This window comes from Ovis aries, chromosome 3 (genome assembly GCF_016772045.2).
Source record: "Ovis aries strain OAR_USU_Benz2616 breed Rambouillet chromosome 3, ARS-UI_Ramb_v3.0, whole genome shotgun sequence".
Lineage (NCBI taxonomy): Eukaryota > Metazoa > Chordata > Mammalia > Artiodactyla > Bovidae > Ovis > Ovis aries.
Window position 1 is genome coordinate 27,815,197 of NC_056056.1, and position 14,257 is coordinate 27,829,453.

General features: G+C 36.3%; 1 protein-coding gene across 8 annotated transcripts in view; it reads right to left on the bottom strand.

The window, feature by feature from the left end:
• WDR35 (WD repeat domain 35) overlaps nucleotides 1–14,257 on the bottom strand; it is a 52,511-nt gene that overhangs the window by 3,076 nt on the left and 35,178 nt on the right. For all 8 annotated transcript variants that reach the window (XM_060411850.1, XM_060411849.1, XM_060411847.1 and 5 more), the window contains 8 exons: nucleotides 10,403–10,483; nucleotides 6,867–7,003; nucleotides 6,235–6,438; nucleotides 5,228–5,374; nucleotides 4,490–4,622; nucleotides 2,846–2,956; nucleotides 1,779–1,943; nucleotides 765–905 (listed from right to left, as the gene is read on the bottom strand). In XM_060411850.1, coding sequence (XP_060267833.1) covers nucleotides 765–905; nucleotides 1,779–1,943; nucleotides 2,846–2,956; nucleotides 4,490–4,622; nucleotides 5,228–5,374; nucleotides 6,235–6,438; nucleotides 6,867–7,003; nucleotides 10,403–10,483 — 1,119 coding nt within the window. The remainder of the gene's footprint in view (nucleotides 1–764; nucleotides 906–1,778; nucleotides 1,944–2,845; nucleotides 2,957–4,489; nucleotides 4,623–5,227; nucleotides 5,375–6,234; nucleotides 6,439–6,866; nucleotides 7,004–10,402; nucleotides 10,484–14,257) is intronic.

The window sequence follows — 14,257 nt, forward strand, 5'->3', positions numbered from 1 at the left end:
GGGAAGGGGACTTCGCTGGTGGTCCAGGGGAAAAGAGTCTGTGCTCCCAATGCAGGGGGCCCAGGTTTGATCCCTGGTAGAGGAACTAAGACCTTGCATACCACAACTAAGTCCACGAATCGTAACTGCTAAGCCTGTGCACTGCACCACAATGAAGACCCAGCACAGCCAAAATAAATAATAATAAATAAATAAACTAGCATATTTCATCATTACAGAACTGTCACCACAGACTTTTCTATTATAATTCATACTTCGTTAAATTGACACGATCAAATTTTTTCTTTAGTTTTACTGAGGTATAATCAACAAATCAAATTATAAGATATTTAAAGTGTAGATTGTGGTGATTTTATATATGGATATATTGTGAAAGGATTCTCTTCCCCAAGGAATGATCAAATTTTTAAACAGAATCGATTAAACTTTATGTTAATACAATGCTCATTTACAATTTAAAAAATACACAAATTTCTAGGGAAGCTTTTAAAACTCACTGATTAGAAAGGATTTACCAAGAAAGGAATTGAGCAAAGATTACAGATTAGTAAAAATAATCATTTTCAATATTTCCAAGTTGAGATGTCTAAATGTGAGCACTAATTCCATATCATTTATTCTTTTTCCTCATATCATTTAAGAAAATAAATGCAAACAAACAACTACATTAAATGGTCTATCCATAAAGAGAAGTTTGATCATTTTGGGTTTTTTTTCCCTTAAATGCCTCACATGACTTAACATTACTTAATGTTCCACCTTACCTCTGAGCTCTTTCCTTTAACTTTGCCTCGTTGGGCATTTTTCATTTGTTCGTGGTACTGCTCTATAAGTAAAGCTGCCAGTACATAGAGCTTCTTCACACGTAAAGGTTTAGTTCTTTTCTTTGCCTCTTCATCTGCAATCTTTAAATATGTAAAGAGTTGGGGGAAGATATTTCTTAATCTATGTTTGTACAAATGTTCTCATTTCTGAAATATGATTCTCTAAAAAGAGGAGTCAGTAGGGTAGAATATAAGTACCATCCGTTTATGACAAATATTTTTAAACACATATTCTTTTCCTTAGTACTGATAAGTAATTAGTTATTTCCTTAGTATTTAGCCATTGGAATTAGAATGCAAAACAATTTTAGAAAATAACAGATGCTGATAAATAATTAAGTCAGAGTGAAGAAAGCTTTCATTGAAAGGGTAGTATTTCATATAACAGATTTTTAAAATAATTTTCAAGTACCTAGAGATAAAATGGCTTTACCATGGTACATCTCCAGAAATTTAAATCTGTTTAAATGATTCAGAAGGAAATTTTTCCTTTGTCATTAAATCAAATGGTAAAAGAATAGAACAGAATGTAAAATTTGCTTACGTTAATTCCATACTAGTCATGTTCCCTCCAAATGCCTACTATGAAAAGTGTAACATCTTTAAAACTTGCACATTTAAAAGGACTTGAAAATTTATTATCAACAGGATTTAATTTCCAGTTACAGAAACTTGTACTTTATAGTAGCTGAAAATTCTCTAATTGTTAACTTCAATATTAAGTAAATATACAGTTGTTTAGGAATCAGTAAGGTGCTAAAATTAATAAACAGCCTTTTCAGTAAAAGGTAATACTACTAAGATAACACATAGTTATACTATGATAGTAACAAAATGAGAGGGATTTTGCTATAACAATATTTGTTTCAAAAAAATGGAAAATGTATTCTTTAGTATATAAGAAAACATTGGTAACTAAAACAAATCAAATACTCAGCAAGATTATTACATTACCTTAAACATCAGCTTGGCAGCATCGTAAAAGTAATTGGCTTTCCGATAGAGTTCTATGGCATCAAGAGTTTTATTCTTTTCCAATAAATGAGATGCATACCTTGCTAACAGGGAACCAATTTCTTTCATATTATGACTTTTAGCCAATTCAACAGCTTTGTTCCACTTGGGGAAAATATATACAACATACAATTACCCAAGCATTTACAGTCAGATACGTCTAAAAATACATAGAATAAAGCTTTAAGTTTATAATAATAAATAACACTATATCAAAATTTAAAACTGGTATATAAATTTTTTTTAATCAGAGGAATTATAAATTTTAGAAGTCAAATGTGTCAAAATAATCAAATGATCTTAAGATTGATGTGCTTAAGGAGCACATCTGAAAAAGAAAGCATCAAAGTTTATAGTCGTATTAATCTTATAATTCTAATTTTACACGAACTATGAGCAAGAAAAAGATACATTTGTTTATAGTAAAAAAAAATATGGAATTTCAGTTAAGGAAATATCCTATCAGATATAACATTTAAGATATTTTTATAAAACAAATGGAGCTTTATAAAATACTTTAAGAAAATGTTTAAAAGAATACATTGATAGTGAACAATTTCAACAATTCTGCATTTTCATTTTAGTTAAATTCCAGCTCTTAAAAATATCAAATATATGTTTTCTATAAGGAAAAGAAAATAGATTTGCCAAAATAAATATTGATAAAGTAACTCAATTCCTTCCTCTTGCAATGACCATTAACTGGTCCCTCTTTGGAAACAAAACACAACCCTAATAAAATGCAGAAAATCATGAAATGACTTCCAGACAAAAACTTGCCAGACTAAAAGCACAGGGTTTTTTCAGGTTCCCATACTGAGTTAGTTATGAGGGGGTCACCCTTAATGGTAGTACTTCAAGAGGTAAGTGCAAATTCTGACATTTTCTCAGTCCTCAACCAAGTAAACAAATATTTGCCTCCTTTCACAAAATCTGTTTCAAGCTTTCCAACCCTTGTCTTGAAAACAGTCTTTACAGCATCACTCTGGTGACTTTCAGCTCCTTACTTGGTTGAGATGTACACAGGTATCCACTGCTGCCTTCGGCTGATTACATTTCAAAAAGGCAGTCACTGCTTGTTCACACATTCCAACTCTCACAAACATCTGTGCTATTTCCTGTGGACAAAACATTACCATCAGATTTCACAGAACAAGGAAAAGGCATCTGCTCAGAAAGATCCCCTGGAGAAGGAAATGACAACCTATTCCAACATTCTTGCCTGGGAAATCCCACAGACAGAGGAGCCTGGAGGGCTACAGTCCATGGGGTTGCAAAGAGTACAACACAATTTAGTGACTGTACAGCAAACAGCATAGTAATATTTCTTTTAACCGGACATAGAGGCAGAGGCTACTAACCAGAAAGGATGCTAAGGCATCACCTTTTATAAAATCTGTGCTTCACTGGCACACAGCACAGATCTGATTTTCAACCAGGTTCTGAAGATACTGAACTCCTGTCTTCTTTCACTTCAGTAGCTACTTTACAGAAATGCCAAGCCCCAAAACAAACCCCAAGCTAGTGGGTAAAAAATACCTTTAAAGGATTGATGTGATACTCAGTGTTAATCATTAATTAGAGGCTTAAGGGAAATCTCACACTTACAGGGCTCTCAAATACCTCTGTTAAGCAATGTCCCAGACAAGTTGGCTATTCATCAGTTCAGGAAACTAGGCCAAAAATGGAAGAGGGGAACCACAACAAAAAATGATTATGCCCATTGGGCTATACTTGCCAATTTTCAGACTCTCTGGATTTTTTTTTTTCTTTCTTAATATCTAAATGGTCAAAGTTTTTCTCTCCCCATTAATTATGCTGGAGAAGGCAATGGCAACCCACTCCAATACTCTTGCTGGAAAATCCCATGGACGGAGGAGCCTGGTGGGCTGCAGTCCATGGGGTCGCTAAGAGTCGGACACGACTGAGCGATTTCACTTTCACTTTCCACTTTCATGCATTGGAGAAGGAAATGGCAACCCACTCCAGTGTTCTTGCCTAGAGAATCCCAGGGATGGCAGAGCCTGGTAGGCTGCAGTCTATGGGGTCACACAGAGTCTGACATGACCGACGTGTCTTAGCAGCAGCAGCAGCAGCAGCAGCAGCAGCATTAATTATGCAACAATTAATTTAAAGAGCCCAAAGAAGAAAATTTAGAACAAAGCTCAGAGAATTCTGCCTTTAGGTTCACTCTTTTTTTAAACGTTAAATTCTTTGTTGTTAATATAACCTACTAAAGTCTAGCTATCTTTTAAAACTTTTCTTATAGTAAATTTCAAACATATATAGACACGTACTACTCCCCACACCCACCTCAAATCACTCTGAAGAGAATCTCTAACAACATATTACTTCATCAGTAAATATTTCATGTGTTCAGCTAATTTTTAAAGCAATGTTATGAAACTGACAAGCCCCACACAAGCCTGTAATCATGTTAAAATAGAAATATGACTGATTTTTTCTTCTCCATTTGAAGCATTCCGTAATATTGAAAATTGTTTTAATAACTAAAGCATCATTTCACGTCTTAGAAACTGTGAAGTTACAATTTTTAATTCTCCATATGACAAAGTACATTTCCTCACTATAACAGAAAAGTTTACAAAGTAACCTAACAACTCCCAAAACTGAAATGTATAATATCCTACTGGAAGCAACTTGTGGTTTTCTGGAAGTGAACTGGCAAGATTCTCCAATCCCACATAATCTTCTAACATATAATAACATTCAGCTAAGCGTTCCTGGTTCCGGCCTTGTACATAATATTGTATAGCATTCAACCTACAGGAAGAAAAGAAAAACTTTTAAACTAATGCAAATCTCCTGATAAATAAGCACTTTCACCAAAAAAGTTCTTTCATTAGAATGGCAGCACTAGTGTAGTATTACTCTAATCATCATCTTTAGTTATAAAATATCTTTGAAGCACATAAGTTGAAAAACCAAAAAAAGACTGCATAACATATTTTAGTTACAATATTCTTTGAATATTCTTAAGAAATACTACTTTACTCTGACACACAGTTGTATTTTCAAACACTGACATAAATAAGTAAGCATACTGATCAAAATGATAGCTTCAGAATAAAAGCCAATGATTTCTGAAAATAAGCTACTATAATAAAACAAGCAAACAAACAGTACAAAGCTACCTGGTGCTAAAGCATACGTCTTCTGGGTTTTGAAACTCCAAAGTCTTACAATGCTCACCTGACAACTGGAAGGATCCCTTGCTCCTCCATGGCAACTAGGGCTATGTGAACTCTGGGACATGGAAGGATGGTCTTCATTTCCCTGGCATTATTTCATAGGGAAGTACTCTACACAGGCAGCTACAATTTCAAGCGCAGAATGAATGGATGGGGAGGTCCAGATAGGTGACCTACCTCTTCTGTCGATCAGCAAAGTAGTCTCCGATGGCATTGTGGGCTTGCTCAAGGAGACTGTCATCCGCATCACCTGATCCAGTCTTCAGGAGCTGGAGTACTCTAAACCAATCTCCCAACTTCAGCCGGAGGCCAATAGCCAGATCTCTACAAAAAAGAAAAAAAAAAAAAAAGATATTCATTCAACAAGCATTTAGCAAGTGCCTGCTATGTGCTAGGTTCAATTCTCCAATACTGAGAATACACAGCAATGAAAAGACAGATAAGTTAACTCTCTAAACATTTTAGAAATTTACCTGACCAGGGAAGAGGCAATGGGGAGAACCTGCAACAGGAAAAAAAAATAGTTTTCTGCCTCTTATTCTCCTAGGCTTTCAATTTACTTGGCAAAATAATCCCTTCAATAATAATCATTTCTTTTCATCAGTTTCTTAGACATGATCAAGCTTATTTCATGTTTACATGTTTGGTTTAATATTTCTTTTCAAAGCTTAAGTTGTATTATTATCAATCTCCTGAAAGCACAAATAATAAAAACTAGATATAACGTTCACAGCTGAAATGAAGTTCATATAGTAGTTTATATAAAGAAAAATGAAATATAAAGAATAAAACTCAATCCCTAAATACCTTGGAATTTCATTTCATGCTCCTTGACAACAGAAATTTAAATAATGACCTAAACCAAAACAGAGAACCTAAATAATGAGTGGTACAATAAATGATAAAGCCCCTAGTCTCTGTAGTTACATGGGTTTTTCCCCTACCAAATGAAAAAATCTCCCATGGCCAGTCATTAACATCACGTAAAGACAGAGAAGAAAGCTGTCCCTGAATTACAAAGCATAAATTAAGGTCATGTTGAATGTCTGACTTGGAATCCAAGCTGAAGTCATTTTTTTAAAAGAAATGGTGTGATATATTTAGTCTATTTTACAATCCTCATTTGTTTAAAAAAAAATGCAGATTCTGGGAGCAGTCCAGATGCCTGCACCTTCAGCACTTACCTTCTGTCCATATCCAGATACATCCTTTCCGCCTCCTCAAACCGACCGAAGTAGGCAGCCACCTCTGCCTGCTTCATGGGCTCGCTCTGCAGGTTGCCCAGGCGCTTCACAAACTTAATGCCCTGGTAATCTTTGCAACGCACAAACGCTTGCTCTGCAGTGTGCAAATCCAGTTTCTGAAGAGCTGCTTCAGCTAGCAGGCGCCTATATTAAAAAGAGAAACAGTAAAAGCCTATGGTGAACTATAGATAAACCAGTCTTGAATCAGAATTCAATTACTACACCTACTGCTTCTAGCGAAACACAGTGGGAAGTGATTATTTTAACAAATTTATAAACTTCTTCTTCTTTTTTTTTTTTTTGCTGCACTGGGTTGCACGCAGAACTTCCCTGACCAAGAATCAAACCCATGGCCCTTGCAGTGGAAGTGCGGAGTCTTAGCCACTGGACCACCAGGGAAGTCCTAATATTATGCTTATGTTGAATATTTCCACCTCTAAATTTCTGTATTTTAAAAAGAAGAGCAAGAATGAAAGTTATTCCCACCAGGAATCTAGCATCAGAGTAGTGCACAACAGCTGAGATTTTACACTTGATATTTTATGAGGTTTCATTTATTTATTTTTAAATACCAAAGTCGGGGGTGTGGGTTATCCTCGATGAACTGAGATGCATCCTCTATTCCAACCTTCTCGATCAGTGCTCGACTGTCTCGCAGGGACCTGATCTCAAAGTTAATGATATAATCCTTGTTTGGATATTCTGGATTCTAAAAGTAAAGATGAAAAGAGAGAAATCCAAATAGTTGCCTTTACAGTATGTATTTCTTTCTTACAGTCTAAAAAAAAAAAAAGCAAACGAACAACTGCATCATATTATGAGCAAAACTGGGAAGAAAAGAAATTCCCATGTGTGGGTCTTTTGAATTTTCTGGAAAATACCCATAATCCAGCACTACAGTTACACACACCAATCTGAAGGTAGAGAGCCTGGAGTCAAATCATGCTTGTGCCTACTGCCAACTGGGTATCACTGGCAAGCCAGCTGGTTTCTCCAGGCCTCAAATTCTTCATCTAAAAAAATGGGATGGTAATCAAATTTACCTTCTAGCATTGTGAGGATTAAATGACATAATACCATATCGAACACTGAGCACAATGCCCAGCTGTGTTATTCACCTTATTCAGTCTCAGAACGAACCTGACACACACTTGTTTCAGACCTCTGAAGAAATACACCTGCTGACTGAACCACAGCACCCTTAATCCTCTTCTGCTGCTGCTGCTGCTGCTGCTAAGCCGCTTCAGTCGTGTCCAACTCTGTGCAACCCCACAGACGGCAGCCCACCCAGCTCCGCCATCCCTGGGATTCTCCAGGCAAGAACACTGGAGTGGGTTGCCATTTCCTTCTCCAGTGCATGAGAGTGAAAAGTGAAAGCGAAATCACTCAGTCATGTCAGACTCTTCACAACCCCATGGACCGCAGCCTACCAGGCTCCTCCATACATGGGATTTTCCAGGCAAGAGTACTGGAGTGGGGTGCCATTGCCTTCTCTGTAATCCTCTTCTAGTTGCTGAATTTCTTGTCCATCTCCCCAAATTCTCTACTGGAGGCCAGGAACTGTCTTTACTTGTTTCCAAACAATGTTTGCTGAATCCATGACCAGATGAATTTGAGGTAAATAATTTTATCTAGCAAGAACCTTCCTGATCTAAATATCTATCAGGTACAGTTGTAACAACAAATAAACACCTCACAAAAAGGTGTTAATTCCTTTCCTTTTTCTTCTGCACTCCTTCCTCCAAGAAATTTCTCATGTTATTTCTTTTTCCTATCTTATTGACATATAACTGGCAAATAACATTCTATTATTTTTAGGTGTACCACACTCATTATTTCTTAAAACTGTATGCTTGAAGGAATCCACAGTTCAGATAAATATTTCCTGGGTCAATGAGGACTCAGAGGGAAATATGATATGACAATATTCTTTTCTTTATGGCTTTGCATGTGGTAAGTCAGGCAGAGAACCAAATTGTCACAGAGAACCTGGTTTCCCTCAGTTTAACAACCCCTAACAGTAAACCAGGCAATAGTACTGCAGAGATTCTTTAGCCTAGTACAAGATACACACAAACTGTGCCCGTGAATGAAGAGTTTTAAAGTACATAGACTGAACTGAACTGGACCAGTTTAAATATGTGCTTTAAAAATTCTTCACAAGTGTCAATATAATCATTTTTAAGCACTCCAGAATTCAAGGCAATCAGCAACTATGAGCCTTTCTTGAAAAAACCTGTAATGATGAAATCCAGCCAAATAAAAGATTAATCAAAATTAAAAACTCGTGCACAGAGAAAATATAGAAAAAGGCACTGATTAGTAGCTTTCATTTAAATAAATATAAGACTAAACAACTGGAAAAATAGGGTTAGAAAACAAAATGAAAACATCCTAAATCTTGACAAAGTAAAAATAACAATAGAACTAATGAAGAAAGGGGAGAAAATGTAAGAACATTATCTTTTAGAGTGCACAATCAATATCAAACATTAAGATATTGTTTAAAAGCAGTAGTTTTTAAATTTCACTAGTTTCTTTAGTTTTTCATTGTTTTCTTTCTTAACCCAGAAAAACGGCACTTGTGGTGGAAAAAAAAAATTATCTGAAGTTCTACAATTTCTTCAGATTCACTGTCACATTGTTAAACTGAACGATAAAAAAGTAGATTGTACAATGATGCCACTTTTATAAAATTATTCCTGTTTATCTAATCTATCATATTAAATCTATCTTTCCACACATTGGTTACAGTTTGCCAGTGCAGGAGACATAAGAGACACAGGTTCAATCCCTGAATCAGGAAGATCCCCCGGAGGAGGGCATGGCAACCCACTCCAGTATTCTTGCCTGGAGAAGCCCATGAACAGAGAGCCTGGTAGGTTACAGTCCAAAGGGTCACAAAGAGGCCAACACAACTGAAGCAATTTAACATGCAATCGTTAAAATATCTAGATTGCAACAGAATTTCAGACCTTCCTTTTTGATGTTTGATTGCTGAGAGCTTTTAAGCCTCATCCCGACTCCTTCCCTGTCTGCCTCACATCTGGATAAGGTGATAAGAAAGCATTAAGTGTTCCATCCTTTGGTGCCACAGGAGTTCCAAACCACACATATCTCTACCTGCTTATGGGAACCCTCACTCTAGCCCCACCTTCTAGTTACCCGAAAAACCCTAGCCTGTCTCCTTTCCTTGCTCGCAAATCAATTTTGAACCAGCTTAGGAAAGCTGTCCTTTCTCCCCAAAAAACCTCACTATGTTGGTAAGATCTTTTTACACCCTTTTGGTATGTCTGCGATGTTAATACTGTTGACATGCAAACAAAATTTGGGGTGGGGGCCATTCCTGCTGCTTTTGTGTGGTCATCATATACAGAAAAGACTGGATCACAGTAAAAGGTGCAATTTACATTATCAAACTAAAATATGAAAACATGTTATAAAATGGAACATTTCTGGAAATTTGAAATCTACTATCCCAATTCCAAAAAACATACATAGTACATAGGAAAATAAACACTTTGGATAAAATGAAAGTAAACTTGCAATATATTCTCAGAGTAAAAAACTCTCAAAGATGGTGATCACACCTTTGACCTCAATGAAGGTCAAAGCAGTTCAAAAACCATCTGGAATTTAGAAAGATTACTTTATAAAACCTGAAAATAAAAATGGAAGGAAGGTGGACCTCCAAACAATAAGTTACTCAAATATTCTAGAGCAAGAAAAAGACTAAAGAAAATTATCAAATACTTCTTCAGCCTTCTCTGTTATTAACATAAAATAATGACAACTAACTACCCTTTCTGAGCTCTTGGTCCTAGCACTCCACTAACTGCTTTCTACTCATTATCTTACAAAATAACAATCCTATAAGAAAGGTATTATTACTACTCACATTTTATAGAGATAAAAACAGGCTCACAAGCAGGAAAGGAAAATGAAACTTTAAACGATGAAGGAAGCTGTCTAAAGTTTGTGTGAGTGACAGAGCAGGGCTGGAATTCTGCAACCCACACTCCTAACCATACCCCATACTGCCCAGGACAAAAACGAATTCCAGTCAAGCCAACAACAGAAATGTAACTGTTTTTTTAACAAGAATTACCTTTAATATCTCATCCAAAAGAACAGATTTAATTTCTAAATCCTCAAAGTTACAGATATATCCAGAAGTCTGAATGGGTTCCTTTAAAGACAAAAACAAATGTTATGTTTAAAAGTACAAAATTTCCCTTCTTTGACTTATCATGATTTTAAATTTTATTATCAAAATTCTCAAAACAAAAAAGTAGAGAGAATGTCATTAACACCCACATACCTACCATCTAAATATTAACAGTTTGGAGATATACTTCAGTCAATTTTTTGGCTAGAGTATTTTAAAGTAAAGTAAATCTAGAGACATCATGACTTTCACTCCTATTTCAGTATGTATCTAAAACATAAGGATGTTCTCTTACATAGCCATATGAAGATGATCACACCTCACATAAGCAGTATTAATTCACTAATGGGATCCAGCATCAGCTTCTGAATTAATCCAAAGATGGTTTATACGGTTTGATAATTCTCATTCATTCCATGTAACATTAAATTTAGTTCTTAATGAAATTTGTATCTAAGTGTGTACATATATATATATAGATAGATAGATAGATAGATATCAAAGAAGTTTCCTACCATGAAAAGTACGTCCTCTGTAACATTAGCCAGAGGGTATTGTTGATAGATTCATTCCCTATATGAGATTTAATTTGACAACATGGAAATACATGAATGTGCTATATGTCTCTTTCTTGCCCTAGTGTTATACAGGCTTGTAGAAATAAAGAAGAGAAAATGCATATTATAATGTAAAGTAGCTGTCCTAAACCCCTAGTGGAAAAAATAGGTTAAAATATTATATAAAAAAGAAATAAACTCCCAATATACTTAATACCTCCAAGAACACTGCAAAAAGAATAGGATAATGTCTGATAATGAAAATAACTCACGAATGCAATTTTTCAAAATATATGTGTAAAGTCATAAAGAAATAGAAAGTAACCTAAAATCCAAATGCAATAATGTATCAGATTTATAACTCTGAAAGTTAGTGCTTCATATATAATAGAAACTTAAAAATTATAATAATAGGAAGACACTAAAAAGGTAAAAATAAGTAAATATTGAATCATATTTAGTTTGCACTTAATATGTCTAAGTTTAATACTGAGGCTCTTACAGGCATATTATACATGTTCATTAGGTTTTAAAATATATATTTTCTTTAAAAAGTAGAAATTGATTAAAATTATATGAGAAAACTTTATAAAATCCCTACACTTCCTCAAAAAATCGTATTACATAAAGGCAAATAGTATGCTTTTATGAACAGAAAGAATCAGAACAAAATTTAACTCACAAACAAGTACACGTGATGAAATATTTCTTATAAACTGTAGGAACCTTTTAGAGGCTTTCTTTTGGTACTACATGTAAACCAAGTATACCTGTATAAGAAGGTTCATCACTAGAAAATTTTTTCTTTCTAGTTAGATAATTCAACAAAGCAAGACAGACAAAAGCTAAAGTCATAAAAGATGATCTGTGGATAAAAAATAACACCAAAAACAAAGAGGAAAGGAGAATCAGAAAGGTAAGCAGAGTGATCAGCCAGGATCAAGATGGCACAGGAAGACCCTTTGTCGCTTTAGGACAGAAGACGATGTCCTAAAGGAGTTCTAGTAAGTCCAGTTTTGAAGAGTATGTCCTCGCGTGCTAGAGGCACAGCAAGAAGGGTAACTGACCAAACAGGGACCACAGCCAGCCAGTGTTCTCGTGAATGAAAACAGCAGCTTAGCATGGTTTATAAAGAAATTCAGTCAGTGGTTAAGTCGTTAAGAAATTCACCTACCTCTGAATCTAACAGAAAACTGAAATACTTGCCAAGCCAGACAACAAACTCCAAAAATAAACAAATAAAAGGTTGTTCTTTCGAAACTACTTAAGAAACACTTTCCACTAAGCAAAGATTTGCCCTGGTCCTGGACTCACCATGTGTGCTGCACACACACTATAAACAGCCAGGCATAATCCTCTCACTTCTCCAGGCACATGATTTCAAAATCAGTCTAAATAGGGCCAGCAATGGATAAAGGACCCTCACATTCAAAAAGTATTTCACTTCCATCCTCCAGTTTATCCCATGGTTACCTGCCAAATTTCCACACTTGTTTCTTTGGAAAGGTCAAGATTTCTTTAAACCTTTGAAAGACAGCGGTGCTTATACAGGTTAAAGGCAACACCCTGAATGCCCTTCCTTTGAGCCACTGGTGGTAGTAGCCGCTCAGTCGTGTCCGACTCTTTATAAGCCTGCCTGGCTCCTCTGTCCTTGGAATTCTCCAGGCAAGATTACTGGAGTGGGTTGCCATTCCTTTCTCCAGGGGATCTTCTGCACCTAGGGACTGAACCTGGGTCTCCTGCACTGCAGGCGATTCTTTACTATCTGAGCCACCAGGGAAGCCCTTTGAGCCATTACTCAGGGTCTAAAATTACAAAGATCCATAAGACACCTGGCTTCCCTGGTGGCTCAGATGGTAAAGCGTCTGCCTGCAATGCGGGAGACTCAGGTTCTATCCCTGGGTCATGAAGATCCCCTGGAGAAGGAAATGGCACCCCACTCCAGTCCTCTTGCCTGGAAAATCCCATGGACGAAGGAGGCTGGTAGGCTACAGTCCGTGGGGCCGCAAAAAGTCGGTCATGACTGAGTGACTTCATAAGACACCTAAGAGCTTTAACTAAGCCTTTGAGAGCAATTTACATCAGGTCATTGGCCAACCCAAAGATCCTGAAGGGAAGGGAAAGTCGCTCAGCCATGCCCCAAAGATCCTGAATAGGGCTCAAATAAGTATATAATTTAGGATATTAAAACTGAAAATAATTTAAGATATTAAAAGGGCAAATAGTTTACCACTATATAAATTATTACAGAAAATCTTCAGTAACTCAGAGGCCCCAGCATGTACTTTTTTCCCAAGAAGGAAACTACAGGTCCAAACAAACATCAGTTACAGCCATAAAGCACGTATCAAGTCATCTCTTATTATTTCCACTGCTGCTGCTGCTGCTAAATCACTTCAGTCGTGGCCAACTCTGTGCGACCCCAGAGACAGCAGCCCACCAGGCTCCCCAGTCCCTGGGATTCTCCAGGCAAGAACCCTGGAGTGGGTTGCCATTTCCTTCTCCAATGCGTGAAAGTGAAAAGTGAAAGCGAAGTCGCTCAGTCGTGTCTGACTCCGAGCAACCCCACGGACTGCAGCCCACCAGGCTCCTCCATCCAAGGGATTTGCCAGGCAAGAGTACTGAAGTGGGTTGCCATTGCCTTCTTCAACTAGTGGAGTACAATAAGAGCACTGAAAATTTCAAATAGAAAATCCACAGGTAATTCAAAAATTGTTTAAAAGATTTATCTTCTTAATTATGTTTTGGTTAGGCTACCACTCAAATTTTGAATTCCCAAACACAATAGCTAAGAATTACAGAGCAGACTGACAGGAAAGTTCAGTGCCTAAAAATCAGTTGATGTGAGTCACAAGTAGAAAATTAAAAATATAACTTTAAAAATCAGTGAGAAAGGAGCATTCTGACACACCAGAGAGAGATTAGTCATCGTCCACAAGATTATCAGGATGAGAAAGAACATGGATTACCGGCTGATAAAGTTCATGTAAATAAAAATGAGACAAAGGTGAGCACAGAACAGGCAAAATAGAATGAAAGGACAAGGGAACTTCAAAACCACTTTTTGGTTAGGTTGCCTTAAGCAACTTTGGTAAATAAGACTACAGATTCTTTTAAAAAACTTTGACAGGGGAAGAAATAAAGACTATACAGTTAGTGACCAAGGTTCCATCTTTTAAATAGAACAGATAATGCTTAGAAAGTACCTTTCAGTGAAAGTAGAGAATATTTAAAAGAT